Genomic DNA, 16,371 nt, shown 5'->3' on the forward strand with positions numbered 1-16,371 from the left:
CATGATCTTACTGAATGGCAAGGCAGACTTGAGGTCTAAGTGCACTGCACCCACCTCTAATTCGTAATTTTGCATGGATATCAAACCTGGTAGGCACACTATAACCACAACTATTTGTACAATGGGCCAGACACTTTTAAGATCATTGTTTTTACTTGTTTGCAATAGAATCTTTTAACAAGGTATTGTAAATAATTTCAGACCAAACTAGTCATGAGACGATTGAAATTTTTAAAAGTCTGGTGAATCCAGGAACAAACCATATAACCACATATGTTTATCTCATCATTCAATCTATTGTGCTTTCATTGAATAGTTTAAAAAGTGCTGATTTTGAATTGAAATAAACTTTCTCCTTCAACTTCTTCCTCTTGTGTATAATCATTAGTTAATGAAATAAAAATGCATATTTCTGCAATAACTTTTACTATCAGTATTTAACAAAGGACTATCTACAAAGTGCTTGTATTGTTCTCATTAAAGTACACACACAAGCTCAATTTATTAACAAATGTTAATGGTTTAATAAAATTTCAAAAAGCACAATATTCTGTGAACAGTTAAAACTGGCTTATCTCGCTATAATTTGGGTGGAGAAAGAACAAATCCTATCCTGCCAATGTATACCACACATCAGCTCAATATTAAAGATCAATTTTACCTGTCTAAAATACAAGAGTCAGACTCTGGCACATTTACTGAAATTTGAAAGGAGTCAAATAAGGGATCTTGAGTACATGCAGGAATTCACATGGTCTGGAGTTATAAGTAATCAAGTCTCCACCACTTTGGACTGAGAGGCTTGCTGTAAAATATGTTAAATCAACCTGTACAATAATATTCAAGACATACAGAAGACTGGCATTTTCGCTGCTTTAATTTACTAAGACATACTGTACGAAATTCTTTCTATTTTCAGATGAGTAACAAAATAAACTACTAAAGAATTATGGAATTAATTGAAATCCAGAAATATACATTATTATGAAAACTGACTGCTTTATTTTGTTTGGCTCATGCAGGAAATGTTAAGCAGTACAGGATTAACTGAAGTGTTCAGTTACTGTTGCACAATCAGCTTCTGATAGTAATTTGCACCTTCTGCTGATAAAGTCTATAACAACATTCAGAAGCAAATACCATTGTGCCTCAGCTGCTAGAATCAGTACAGCTGGCCAACAGTCTCAGAGCTATCCACTTACTGAACTGTGGTTTCTGATCATAGTTCATTATGAACTTCATGCTGCATTTTCTTTTGCTCATCTGGTTGTGTAGGAGCTCCTTGCACATTTTGAGATGTTGCAACAAATTCACCTTGGACTTCTTCCTCACCACTCTCATGCAAATGTTCATTCTCACTTTCCTCCTGTTTATAGGACTTTTCTTGGTTTGCAGAATTGGGTATCCTCTGCTTTGCAAATCCAGGACGTACAATATCCATGATGGCCAGAAAATCATAAGTAGCTCGTGGGGGTGTCCACTCTTTTCTTTGCAGATTACCTGTGAAAATATGATTGTCAAAACTTGTAAACATCTGACATTTGAAAACATGTAAGTTGAACTGTCAATAATTACATATTTAAAGCTTCATTACAATACTTTGATGGGAAAAGCAAATGGCTGGTCCTTGGAGCTTTTGCATGCAGATTTGGGCTTGGATAAGAAAGTAGTTCCATTTCCATTCATAGTGCATGACCATTCACCATTGGATGTGGCAAGGCTAGAGCTTAGATTTGATCCATTGGTTGTGTGCTGCTTCTGCTATTTGGCATGCAAGTCTTTTATGTAGCTTCAGCAGTTTGACACCTTATTTTTAGATTTGCCTGGTGCTGCTCCTGACAAACAACCCTGCACTCTTCATTGAACGAGACTGGATCTCCCAGCATAATGATAATGTTAGAATGGGGGTTATGCTGGGCTCTGAGGTTAGATTGTGATTGAATGCACAATCTGCTCTTTATGGCCTATACTGCCTCACAGATGCCCATTTTTGATTTGTGAGATCTGTTTGACCAGTCTCTGGGACAGCTCTTCCAATTTTGGCACAAGCTCCCAGGTGTCAGTAAGGATGTTTTTTGCGGAAAACTGAGTTTGCTGCTAGATTAATTCCTTCATGTGGATTTTCTATCAATTTGATACAAGCCATTTCCAAGGACAGTTAAGAGTCAACCATACTGATGTGGACTTGGAGTTACATTAAGCAAAGATTTCTTTCTCTAAAGGACATCAGTGAATCAGATGGGCTTTTACAATAACTGATAATGGTTTTAAAGCAACTTAGATTAGCTTTTAATTCTAGATGGTGCTATATTCAAATGTCACCATCTGCCGTGAAGAATTTTACATTGAAGTCCTCAAAGCAATAGTTTAGGGTTCTAAAATACTAATTTAGTGATATCACTAGCATGTCACCACCTCTTCCCTCAAACCCATGTCACTTCAGATTCAGTCTCTGATTCTACATACATCATCATCAAAATTCCAAATGTTCTTCCATTATCTTATCAGTCCTAATCTTGCCCACAGGATATGACGATGGTTTATTCCGTTGGGTCTCAGGTAATGAAATTAAATCCTCCACTCATATTCACATTATGTCAGGAATTACATGAAAAACATTTCATCGGACAAGCTCAGTTATAGAAATAGATCTTAGAAGTAATTCTAATCATTCAAACAGCTTTATTCCAAAATTATAAGGTTTCTGGTAAAATGAAGCTAGTTGTTCCACAACATTATTTTCGTTATTTGGACTCTTCAATATGAGTTCCCGCTTAATTTATTTGCTCTCAGATGTGGGCAACACTGGTAAGATAGAACCTATCACAAGCAAATCTGAAGAAGCAGAGGTTGTGAGATATCTTGTCCCTCTCCTTCATGATCTGCTTATTGCCATTTTGGTAACATTGACTGCATTTATCAATTCCTGACCCAACTTGTGGTTAAAATCTTCAACCATGCACTGTTATTTCAACTGTCAAGTATTCCAATTCCTTTTTGGTCCATTTCCAATTGTCCATCCTCCCTAAACTGGAGATTTATTTGCCAGAAGCAATTGAGTCTGTCTGTTGAGCTTATAAATGAAGTACCATATGGAAATATGGAATGTGCAACTGAGTTAGTAACAAATGTGATTAATACAGTACCAGAATTTTCAAGGAGTGCATGGTGAATTTCATTAGAGGGTTACACTGAAGCCAAGTCAAAACTATTTTGCAATGTCACAAACTCTGCAGTGTAACTAGTCTATTAGTCACAATGTGTTTTTCATGATTCATGAGCTTTAATAGTTTTAGGCATGCAACTTAGTGCCCATCTGAAGTTCTTCTACCTACTTGGAACCAATATAACTAAATATTCTTCCTGCGCCATTCAAGAGTCTGGGGTAAAACTACTAACTGGTGACGTGCAATACTGAGGGCTAAATTTTACCAGAAATTTAGGCTAAGTGTTAACTTTGGTGACTTTCATGCAGAGTTTTACTCCATGAGCCTTGGTGAGTTTTCTCACACCATCTTGCAAAATCTGCGCCACAACCCATGTCCACCCCGCAAGTTACACTCACCTACTCCCCACAGGTAGAAGAGCTGGCCACTGCTGGGACATCCTGGGATTTTGGCATCATCTTTAAAGTCCAGATCTGCACCTGGTCAGGTGCTGGCAGTTCACAGCTGCCCTGCACAGTTCCTGTCAACTGCCCAAGACATGTCAGACAGAGGAAAATTGGCACCGCACATTGCTAACAGGGATCTGGAGGGGTGCACGTGTTATGTTGGTGCCTGGTATCCAAGATGGAGGGTTGAAGGAGCAAACGTTGAGCTAGAGTCACCACTCTACCAGCCCAACCTTCATGTCAGAAATAATCTCCATCTAGTTCTGTCTAGCTAGTGGGAAACTGCATATAAATGAGGTGACAGGATGTAATAATGAGGATACCAACGCATGAAAATAGACCTCACACCACTTACTAATGAGATTCCCCTCTCACCATTCAACATGTTGTTGGAAAACAAGATTATTTTGCTCTCTAGTTAAGAAATTTCCTTTATATAGGTTTCACAAGATTTTCCCAACCTTCCTTCCTACATTGTTCAGCAGCAGGCAAGATTCCATCCTGAGTCAAAATTCTTCTGCTTTCCTTTTGCTGGAAGTAACATTTCTTTGAGTTCTATTTTATTTTTAATGTAAACTTGGCAGTTTTGTTCAGTTGATTGCACTCTCACTTTGGAGTCAGAGTTTGTGAGTTTGAAACCCATGACACATGAGCACATAATCTAAGATGACATTTCAGTCTGGCGCTGAGGGAATATGAGATCACCAGAGATGCTGTTCCTCAGCTGAGAGACTTAACCAATTAGATCATCTTAAAAAATACGACAGACCGCATGACATTATTTCAGAAAGAGCAGTTGATTCTCCTAAGTCCTGGGAAAAATTGCTCACTCAATCAACAACGCAAAAGCAGATGATCTAGTCATTCTTACATTGGCTGTACAGCCATGCTGTTCTGAGAATTCTTGACATTTATATTTAATACTTAAAAAGCACCTTGGGAGGTGATGTAAAATGAATTCCTTTTTCTCAGGCTTCCGTTCAGCTTTTATCATTTGGGCTATGATGTAAACCTGACTTCCTTCCTCTTTAGGTTTTGCCCAGCTTTCAGTATTACCATAGTCAGTGTTACCATTGACTATCACAAGATATATGGTGAATGTCAATACTGATGTATTTGAACTTTTCACTGTTACAAAAGTATCAAGACCTTGAAGTAAAATCACTGGTGCAACATATGTCAAAGAAAGAACATTAAAATAAGTTTGACACATGATGGACAATGCCTCTAAATACATATAATAATGGAGTGAAAATCAGCAACAAATCCAAAACACATGGTAAAAATACAAGTTGTCAACAGACAGATTTTTCAGAAAAACAAGTAACCAAACCAATAACCCCATATTGTAACTAAGATAGCTTCTTGCTATCCTCAATCCTGATTCAGAAATATGCTGTTTGTTCAGTATCACATGGTCAATATCCAGGAAGTCCTGAAGTACCACTATCATGGAATGCCATCACTCACATTCACATGGCAACTCAAGATGGACAATATCACAGCTATGTCAGTAAGTCCTGATTGGAAACTAAAAACAAAAGCTTGGCCCTGAAAATATGCAGAGTAGTGTCGTGGTGCAAGTGTTAGATGTGCCTACCAGGAACCTCTGATCTTCACCCCGCCCGAGGATATGAGGATGAGAGGCACCATCAGGAATACATCCTAGGAACCAGCTAGCAGATACCAAGAATTCTAGCATAGACAGTTTTGGTATTTGGTGGAGGAATCAACAGAATATTTCTAAATTTCTAGTGCAAATTGAAGTTTGATAACTTTGGATGTTACATGGTAAAAACAAACTCTAAATGTTACAATGAAGAATAACTCATAATGTTTTAATACAGTTGAAATTTCTAGGCTTCAACATTACTACTGTTTCTTAAGTTATATTGTCCGATTTGATTTCCCAAACTTCCATCTTTTCATTCACTTCTATTTCAATCAATTCCAGCACTGTTAACACAATGTCAGCAACAGTAGCATAAGAAAATCATGAACTGATTTCATTACTCATTTACAATGTCATGTCTAAAGGTATATTCCTGTGACCCTGTTCCACTCTCATTCTCCCCCCCCCCCCAACCTCCTTTTTAAAAGGGCAAGAAGGATTTCAAAAATATTTAATACTTTTGTAGGTTCGGTTAGGTCTGGTCAATAATGGGCGCCCCAATTACAAGGCAGATGATAGATCTGAATTTTTGTCAATAATGCAGAGGAACATGAATGATGAAGTGTCTGGCTTTGGAACTGCCCTCCACCTATTAACCCACTCAGGCAAGTGACGTTATTTCAGCTTAGGAAGTCTGTGCTTCTTAGGGACTTGCAAGAATCTGTAATATCCCAGGATATCAATGTCCTGGTCTCTTTACTGGCTCTTTCCGTACATTGTCACCAGACGTACAGCTGGACTGAACTGGAAGGCATAGAAATTTCATCCATCTGATTACCATTATCCTTGCACTGCAGACTCAGCTGTTTAAATGTACTATTGGAAAACATTGATATTACTTACATTTTGGAATCTCCTGTCCTGTTTGTACCTTCTCTAACCAATGTAGCACACCGACCGTTGATATCAGCTCTCCTTCCGGAAATGCAAACACATGGCCGTGACAACTGAGTTGCACTAAGACCAGTGCTGGCAGCTGTGGGAGGTAGTTCAAATATACTTGAAGAATCTCTTTTCCGACATGTGTCTTTCGTCTAAGTGGTTTAAAAACATGGGTATAAGTTATTAGCAACAAATTAACAAAACCACAGGACTGCTAAATAATTAGTTATGCTATTAAAATTGAATTACATGTGTTGCACATTTAAGTAAAATCACTGCCCATCATTGACCAAACAGCTGAAAAGGTTTTCACAATGATGCTTTGGGAATAGAAAGGACATCTGTTGTGAAAAGAATTACTGCCAAATAAAAGTTCTGAACAAGTCCGAATTACAAATTAACAAATAAAATCCATGAAAGGTTACTTCAAAATTAACCAGTTTAACCGTCAACCAACATACAATACAAATTAGAGAAAATTAGATTCATTGCTGGTGATTTCAGAATAAGTTTAGTTAATTGCTAGACCTATACCTGAGCAACAGAGGTATACTAAAAGTTTTGGGATTTTTAGTTGGATTAGAAAAAATTGTTTAAGCACACTCTTGTTCTTATCTAATTATTAAAATGTTAACTGGTCAGATTGTACTTGACAGTATGTGACCAGGCTTCCCAGACTGGAGTCATATTTGGTAGGTGCATTTTAACATTACTAACAGATGGTCTTGTCATAGGATTTGGAAGTAGTCAGTTTATACTATAGGTACAGTACCCCAAATCCAGCTGTCCAAACACTGGAATTGTGTAAGAACTTTTATTTTCTCTCATGCTACAAAACATGGTGAATGGAGAGAAAAATAAATTGCAACCTCTTTGAAATGCAATATATGGTTTTATGGTTGATTACATAAATTTCATGCTTGAAATCAGTGTAACCACTGAGCAATACTTTTAGTGCCCTGACTCTGAATCAGCATCTGAATTACATGGGGGCAGTGGGCAAATTCATCTCTGAAAGTTATCAAAACAATGTGGAAAAATTCAATCACAGAGGGAACTAACCAGAGAATAACCATCGCCATAAACAGAACAGACAGAACCGGTGAGGAGTTGCTCCACCAGTCAAATGCATGTCTCTCCCATGCTTGCCATTAAAAAATGGTTCATCATTTGTTAGGTCACATTTGGAATATTGTGGACGATTCTGGTCTCCCTCCTATCAGAAGGATGTCGTGAAACAGGAAAGGGTTCAGAAAAGATTTACAAGCATGTTGCCAGGGTTGGAGGATTTGATCAAAAGGGAGAGGCTGAATAGGCTGGGGCTGTTTTCCCTGAAGTGTCGGAGGCTGAGGGGTGACCTTATGGAGGTTTATAAAATCATGAAGGGGCATGGATGGGGTAAATGAACAAGGGCTTTTCCTTGGGGTAGGAGAGATCAAAACTAGAGGGCATAATTCTAGGGTGATAGAGGAAAGATTTAAAAGACACCTAAGGGGCAACATTTTCATGCAGAAGAGGGTGTGTATATGAAATGATCTGCCAGAGGAAGTGGTGGAGGCTGATACAATTACAGCATTTAAAAGGCATCTGGATGGGTACATGAATAGGAAGGGTTTAGAAGGATATGGGCTAAATGCTGGCAAAAGGGACTAGATTGATTTAAGATGTCTGGTTGGCATGGACAAGTTGGACCGAAGGGTCTGTTTCCATGATGTACATCTCTATGCCTCTCTGACTATCATCAGTTATCACAGCACAGGAACACATTGTGACTTGAGGAGCAGCAATCAATTAGAAAAGTAAGTGGCAGTAGTCCATCAGTTGTGTCAGAGGTCTCTTTTGCTAGGTATTGAGGCCTGTACCTTTTGGCCAGAGACCAAGGGCAAGGTGCTGTGCCTTCAATTGGGAATCATGGGTCAAGCCTTTGGTCAGGAGTCGTGTGTTTTTTCTGGGACTGGGGCCAGTTGCCATGTCTTTTACCAGGGATCAAGGGCCATGCATTTTGGCAGAGGCCCTGATTTGTACCTTTTGCCAGGGGCCATGGTCTGTGAATTCTGTCAGGAATTAGAGGCCCTTTCTTCGGTAGGGGGCTGTGCCTTTTGCCAATGCCAAGGCCCAAGACTTTCGCTTAGGGCCGGATATTTGATTTGGGGCCACGTCCTTTGTCAGGTCGTAGACGGTTACAAAGAGATGCTTTCTAGGATTCTGAAGGAAGTGAGGATAGAAATTGTGGGTAAACAGGCTGTGATCTTCCAGTACTTCCTGGACTTGAGGGACGTGCCAGAAGACTGGAGGATTGCAAACATTACAGCCTTGTTCAAACAAAGGTTGTAAGTAAAATCTCAGTAATTGCAGGCCGATCAGTTTAATTTCTGGGGAAACTTCCAGAAACAATTATTTGGAATGGAGTTAGTAGTCATATGAAAAAGATGGACTGTTGGGAAAGAGTGGGCATGGATTTCTAAAGGGGAAACTGTGTTTAACTAACTTGTTGGAGTTCTCTGAAGAGTTGACAGAAAGTGCCAATGAGGGTATCACTGTTGATGTGGTATTTATGGATTTCCAGAAGGTGTCTGATACAGTATCACACAACAGACATATGAAGAAAATTGTTAGTCATGGTATAAAAGGGATAGTGGCAACTTAAATAGAAATTGACTGAGTAACAAGAAATACATAGCAATGGTCAGCAGACATTTTCTGGGCTGGAAGAAGGTTTGTAGTGGAGTTCCCCAGGGGTTGGTATTGAGACGCTTGATTTTGCTAATATATCTGGAACATTGGTATATAGGTGAGAATTTCAAAGTTTGCAGATGACTCAAACTGGGAAAAATGGTCAACTGGAGCAGGTAGTGTGCAACTCCAAAAGGACTTGACAGGTTGGTGGCGTGAGTGGATTGGTGGCATATGAAGTTCAAAGCAGAGAAGTGGGAGATAACTCACTTTGGTTGAACATGGAAGGACAATACAATTTTACGTACAATTCTAAAGTGGGGGTGGGGGAGGCATACAGGAGCAGAGGGACCTGGGTATTTCCATGCACAGATCATTGAAGGTGGCAAGACAGGTGGAAAGAGCAAGTAATAAAATATACATAAGGGGCCCAAAACTGTTCACAGTATTGTAGCTAAGGTCTTAATAATGCCTTTTATAGCCTTCGCAAACCTTTCCCACTTATATACTCCATTCCCTCTGAAACTAAGTCCAACATTCTTTTTGCCTTCTCATTACCCACTAACCTTGAATGCTGGCTTTATGCCTTTTATGGATGAGGACTCCAAATCCAAAATCCAATACCAAATCCCCCTGTCCTGTGGCTTTCTGCAGTGTTGTTCCACTTTAATAATATATCTATTCTTCTGACAAAATGCATAATCCCTCAGATTTTTCCCACTTTATATTCCATCTGCCAAGTTTTTGCCTATTCACTTGACCTGTCTATATCCCTCTGCAAAATCTTTGCGTTATCCTCATCATTTGCCTTCCCACCCATATTGTGTTATTCACAAACTTGGCTATATTCACATTGCTCATCCGAATCATTAATATGCAATGTAAGTAATTGTGGCTCCAATACCAATCCATATGACACACCACTAGTTACATGTCACCATCCTGAAAAATCCACTAGGTGAAAGTGAGGACAGCAAATGCTGGAGATTAGAGTCAAGATGATGGTGCTGAAAAAGCACAGCAGGTCAGGCAGCAGCCAAAGAGCAGGAAAATCGATGTTTCAGGAAAAAGCCCTTCATCAGAAAGGAGGCTGGGAGCCTCGGGGGGTTCTCCACTGTCGATTTTCCTGCTCCTTGAATGCTGCTTGACCTGTAGTGCTTTTCCGGCACCACACTCTTGATCCTGAAACACCTCCTTTATTCTAATTCTGACTTCTACTAGTTACTCATTCCTGATGAAAGGCTTTTGCCTTAAACGTCGATTTTCCTGCTCCTTGGATGCTGCCTGACCTGCTGTGCTTTTCCAGCACCACTCTAATCTAGACTCTGGTTTCCAGCATCTGCAGTCCTTGTTTTTACCTTTCTACAAGTTACCAGTCCAGGCTAAATCAATGCTTCACAATTTTCTGTCAAAACCTAAAGTACATTTTCAGCATGTTGAAGAATATTGTTTTGTGTTGAGGCATTCTTGTGCCAACTCCTCAAGTGTGATAAATTCTTTAGAGATACATTACATCTAAGCTTTTGTCTTGCACTCATCAGGATATTTCACAAGAAAAATAAAGGGAAAGCAACATTTATATTGGAAGGGAGGAGACGGTTTAGTGGGTGGCAAGTGGTCACTGGTAGAGCTGTTGCCATGGAGAATGAATCGGTTAATGATGACTGCCAGCTAACTCATACACTTTGTTTGATTTTTAAACCAAGCAGATTGACTGTAATTGGTCAAGGCATTGTGTTGAGAAATGTACGAGAGAATGGCTGCCATCCATTTTGTTGAGTTGGAATGGATCCAGGGTCGTTTGTATTAATATATGTGGCATGCACTATATCACATGTGCAATGACATTCGTATAACCACATCATGCATTTGTGTATATGTAGAACTTTTTTTTTACTAGACAGTAGCATCTTGTTCGTGGTGAAAACCACTCATGTCGTTACTGAATACTAGCAGCAAAAAACAGCTAGCATCCTCTCAATCCTCTCAACCTTGGTTTGCTGATGAAGGGCTTTTGCCGAAACGTTGATTCTCTTGCTCCTCAGATGCTGGCTGACCTGCTGTGTATTTCCAGCACCACACTCTCATCTCCTTTCAATCATAGATAATTAATCAATCACAGAATCCCTACAGTGCAAAAAGAAGCCATTTGGCCCATCGAGTTGCACCGACTCTCCGAACAACATTCCACTCATCCCAACACCCAATATATTCCCATAACCCCACATTTCTCATGGCTAATCCATCTAGTCTGCACATCCCTAGGCACTATGGGCAATTTACCATAGCCAATCCATAACTGCACATCTTTGGACTGTGGGGGAAACCAAAGCACCAGGTGCAAATCTATGCAGACACACGGAGAACGTGCAAACTCCACGCAGTCACCCAAGGCTGGAATCGAACCCGGGTCCCTGGCACTGTGCAGCAGCAATGCTAACCACTGAGTCACTGTGCCACCATTTCAGTGTGGCAATAATGAAGACATGTTTAATTTGCTCTGCCAACTTGAGGCTTCATTTCAAATTTTTGGCTTCCATGTTGATATTTTTCTCATACCATCATATAAAATCTTAGCAGTATATCAAAATCTTATGAATTACTGCAAAGGAAATTGTGACTCACAAATCAATCCAGCATGTGGTATAAGTCTGCGCTTCTCTTATCTTGGTAAGTTGTTCAAGCTCATTCCTAGCTTTTGAAGTCTTGGTGTCATCATTGTCAATGAAAAGAATGAGTAATGGTTTCAGAGGATGGAAATATGAAGGGAAATTTTCCACTGTGACTTCAGGCTAATGTTAAAAATAGAAATAAAAGAGAACATGTTACTAAGAAATGGTAGAGATAATTACAAACAATTCAAATCTACAATCATAGGCAATCTTTATTGGTTATGATCAGATCACCTTTACAATTTGCAATAAAGTGATGTCTGTCTGGAAAGTATGTCTGCCCCTACTCAGCTACAACAATCCAAGAAGCAACAGAGAAACATTTATGAAGAGATTTGTCACTTTTACTGACACCATTCTGACAAAATCCTATATAGGAAACTGTGTAGAAATGTAAAGCACAGGAGATAGGAGGTAATGTACTGGTATAGATTAATAATTAGCTCACAGACAGAAAACAGACACATTGCCAGATTAACTAATCGGGTATTGCAAGAATAAGTGCTTGGCCCCAGTGTTTCTCAATTTCTATATTAATGATTTGAAGGAGTGGACCAAATGGAATGCTTCCAAATTTGCAAATGATAACAAAGTTAGGAAGGAATGTGTGCTGTGAGGAAGACATAGGTGAAAAAGATGTAAAATGGCTTCAGGAGTATTTGAAAAATCTTAATGAATGGCTGAAAACATGGCCTATTAACATAATGTGAGAAAATATGAAGTTATCCACTTTGGTAGGATGTGCAGAGTAAATGCTAAGAGATTGGAGAGTGTAGATGTGCAAAGGGACCTAGGTGTCCTTGTCGATAAGTCAGAGAAAGCTAACATGCATGGTGCAGTGAGCTATGAGGAAAGCTAATGTAATGTTAGCCTTTACTGCAAGAGGCTTTGACTACAGGAGTAGTGAAGTCTTGTTTCAATTGCATATAGGTGTGGTCTAACCACACCTGGAGTACTGTGTGCAGTCTTAGTTTCAGGAAAGATATTACTGCCATCGAGGAATGCCATGAAGGATTATCAGCTTTGTTCCTGGGATGATGGGACTATCCTACGGAGAAAGATTGAGAAAACTAGGCCTGTATTCTTTCGTTAATGTGTGATGATCTCATTGAAATTGTCAAAATTCTTAACAGGAGAGACAGATGTGTGCGGATAAGATGTTTCCCTGATTGGGGAGAAGTCTAGAACAGTTTAAACAAAAGGGGGTACCACTTAGGTCTGAGATGAGGACTTCTTTTTAACTTTGGAATTCTCCATCACAGCAGTTTATGGAAGATCAGTCTTTGAGTATGTTTAATGGACAAATCGATGATTTTCAGTTTACCAATGGCATATGTGGTCATGGGAAGGAAAGGAATTGAAGTGTTAGATTAGCCATTTGTATTGAACAACAGAGCAAGTTTGACAGGCTGAATGGCCTAGTCCTGTTCTTAAGGTGCTATGTTCACAAGGTCCTATGTTCATAGCCGCCAGCTCAGATACTGGGAATTCATGTTCCTTAGAGGCTGGTATAAAATTGGGATCAGCACACGATGAATCGTAGGCTGCAGTCAGACCCAGAAGAGAGTGTGACAGCTCATTGGAAGGCAATTTCACAGAGGAGTTCTGTTACAGGGCACTAGGATAAGGACTTCAGCGGAGTTACGTATAAGGTGGTGCATACTTGGATGCTGAGTGCAATGGCTGGCTGCCAAGCAGTCTTCTGTCACGGTCAAGGGATGCGTCGGAGTGTGCCTTCAAGCTAATAGGGGGAATCATTGCCCTCCCTGCAGCTACTGCTCCATCTACATGTCTTGTTGCTTACCTTGAGAGAATGCAACTGCAGGCCCCATACTGGGTCAGTCTTCGAATGGACAGGTCAGCTGCTCTTCCACTCAGAATGCAACAGCATTCCCTCTCAGGAACTTACCACAGCACCTCGAATTACACACCACAACAATTCCAAATACATTGCAAGTTGGGTGCCTGGTCCTTGAAGTAACTCACACACATTTGCTGAGCAACAAGCTAGTACTTCAGGTGGGCCCGTGTGATCTATTCCCACAAATGAGGCTTCTAATCATCAGGCAGAGTTGACTGATGTCATAACACCAGTTCAGAGTCTGCTGGTGTATGCAAGGAATCTCTGGAGATTGCACTTCTGAGCAGAGGCACCTCTATGAGCTGTGTCAGAAGCAAATGGTGCAGAAACTCCACTTGCAATGATTTGAGTTACACACCCCGATTATTTTATTCAGGACTTTGTTGTCCTAAGGTTCCCAATTAAGGTCATCTTAATAACACTAGCAAACACTGAGCAATATTATGTGATTCTTCTTTTGATAAACGTCGGGAGATTGAATGCCATTTTATAAAGTATCACATGATGGAGATTCCTGTAATACATCAACTTTGATTTGGAAACCCAACGTCAACAAAAAAAACATTAGTTTTCCTTACTCTACAACATTTTGACTTAAAAGTGAGAATATATTGACATAAATGACATTTTAATTTAATATTCTAATTATGTCAAGAATTAATTCTTCACTCACATCACATTTTGATTTGCAAAAATATTTAAAACATTAATAATGAGAACTTCAAAAGTTATGCTAAAATGTTTAAATACAAACATCTAGCATTAAAAACACTTACAAATGTTTCCAACATGGCACTCTTGACTGCAGATACAATGTCCTCTCTGCTAGGCTTTTCAAGATGAATGGCTTCTATGTCAGATTTCTCATCCCTAACAAACACCAGAGCTGGTAGAGCCACACCAAACTTTTGAGAGCTGAATGACAATGCAACAATAGAAGTGACAGATTAAAACAAAATATCATTTCTTAAATGCACATATCTGATGGAAAGAAATAACTTCTCATCAGTTTGTTTTAGCATTAAAATATAAATAAATGGAATTGTTCAGAAATTATTCATGTTCAACTTTGCATTTAATAGCAACTGAAACTTTTGTGCAAAACAAAAGCAAAACTTTGTAGTTTTTGACTTTTTAAGGGTGATAGCTCTGTGAACAGAGTTTCTGAGAACAGAACTGGGTTTTCCCTGGGTGCTTTCATTTCCTCCTACAGTCCAATGATTGACAATGCTAACTTGTCCTGTAGCATCCAGGGATGTGCAGGCTAGGTGGATTAGCCATGGGAAATACAGGGTTACAGGGATAGGGTGGGTCTTTGGAGGGTCGGTGCAGACTCACTGGGCTGAACGGCCTGCTTCTACACTTTAGGGATTCTATGATTCTATGACAACAGTCATTTAAACACGCCTGCACCGATGTTAACAAAAAGGGAAAAGAGTTTTCTTCACTCTAATGCCGCTGGTCAGAAATTGCTGAAAGAATCAGCAGAGTTTCAATCTCCCTATGAAGCCAAACATCTTCCACAAGAGCAAACATTCTTTTCACATCTACTCTGCCGAGAATTCTCAGGATCTTCTATGTTTCAATCAAGTCTTCTGAACTCAAATTGATACAAGCACAGCCTGTCCAACCCTTTCTTATAAGACAACCCATCTATCCAGTATTCCAATATATTTATAATCCTTTTTTGAATTAGGACAGTAATATTGTAAATAATACCCCGAATGTGGCCTCACCAGTGCCAAGCAGATGCTCCATTGCTCCTGACGTGCTACCAACTCAGAAACCAGTCTCCATCAATTCAAACTAGAACATGTGAAGTTAAGAAACAGCAAGGTTCTGAGCTATAAGGACTTGCAGCTATAGGGCAGATGATGTGTTCATCAGAGCTAGTCAGAGCATGTCCCCAACCAGGATGTTCAACTACAGCTAGAACTTTGGCAACGAGCGAACTGTCGGGGATAATTGCATAGATATGTCCTGTCCCCAAAAGGTTGATCGAACCTAATCCAGTCAAATCCTCAATCAATCTACTCTCAATCATTAACAACATTGCAGAAGGTGTCACTGGCAGCACTATCAAGCAGTACTTACCCAACAAAACTCTGCTCAACAGTGCTCAGTTTGGGTTTCACCAAGGTCAATTCCAAAACTCTTTCCAAATATGAACAGGAATTGATTTTTTTTTTAAGAGTGAGCTGCGAAGCAACTGGCTTTGAGATGAACACAGTAATTTATCAAATTTGGCATCAACAGTGCGAGTAAAACTAAAGTCAATCATACTCATGAGCAGGATTGGAGCAATACTGCAGGTTGGAGACATATCTTGATAAAGGAAGATGACTTTGGTAGTTAGACAGCTATCACATTAGTCCTCAGAATCATTGCAGGAGTTTCTCAGAGAAGTACGTTAGGCCTGAAAACTTCACTGGCTGCATCAAAGGCCTTCTCTTCATTCTAAGATGAAATGTGGTGTTCTTTACTGTTGTTTGCACACTGTTCATTTTATATGTCCTCAAATAATGAGAAGTCCATGTACACATGTAGCAAGATCTAGCCCAAAATTCAGCTTGGGCTCATTAGTAGTAATAACATTCATTTATATTTGCGAGATACCTCCCCTATACATTCAACAGCATTATTGAATGATCTCCATCTCCAACATGCTAAGGGTCACCATTGGCCAGTGTTCAAGTGTTCTCTAATCCCTTTCTAATGCTATTGAGCCACATGCCATGTAACGTCATTTTCTTTCAAGGCTACTCCTGTCTATGTGCAAACTTTCCCTCAAATTATCCCCTACTTCCATGAAAGTGGGCAAGAGATGAAACTGACTGCATAGCTAAACTAAACTATGTGGTAATCAGAGACAGTGACATGCAGCTTTCATCCTAAATTGGATTAACCATAGAACTCAAACTTGCTCACAAATGTTGCATTAATGTGTCCTGTAATAAAAGCACAATCCAACTTATTCCATCAAACACAGACTCTGATC

General features: G+C 39.5%; 1 protein-coding gene across 3 annotated transcripts in view; it reads right to left on the reverse strand.

The window, feature by feature from the left end:
- Positions 1-500: 500 nt before the first annotated feature.
- Positions 501-16,371, reverse strand: part of txndc16 (thioredoxin domain containing 16) — a 115,301-nt gene continuing 99,430 nt past the window's right edge. For all 3 annotated transcript variants that reach the window (XM_072568716.1, XM_072568714.1, XM_072568715.1), the window contains exons 17-20: positions 14,150-14,288; positions 11,466-11,632; positions 6,129-6,319; positions 501-1,500 (exon numbers count right to left, since the gene is read on the reverse strand). In XM_072568716.1, the coding sequence (XP_072424817.1) occupies positions 1,220-1,500; positions 6,129-6,319; positions 11,466-11,632; positions 14,150-14,288 (778 nt within the window). In that variant the 3' untranslated portion in view covers positions 501-1,219. The remainder of the gene's footprint in view (positions 1,501-6,128; positions 6,320-11,465; positions 11,633-14,149; positions 14,289-16,371) is intronic.

Source organism: Chiloscyllium punctatum, chromosome 4, assembly GCF_047496795.1.
Source record: "Chiloscyllium punctatum isolate Juve2018m chromosome 4, sChiPun1.3, whole genome shotgun sequence".
Classification (NCBI taxonomy): domain Eukaryota; kingdom Metazoa; phylum Chordata; class Chondrichthyes; order Orectolobiformes; family Hemiscylliidae; genus Chiloscyllium; species Chiloscyllium punctatum.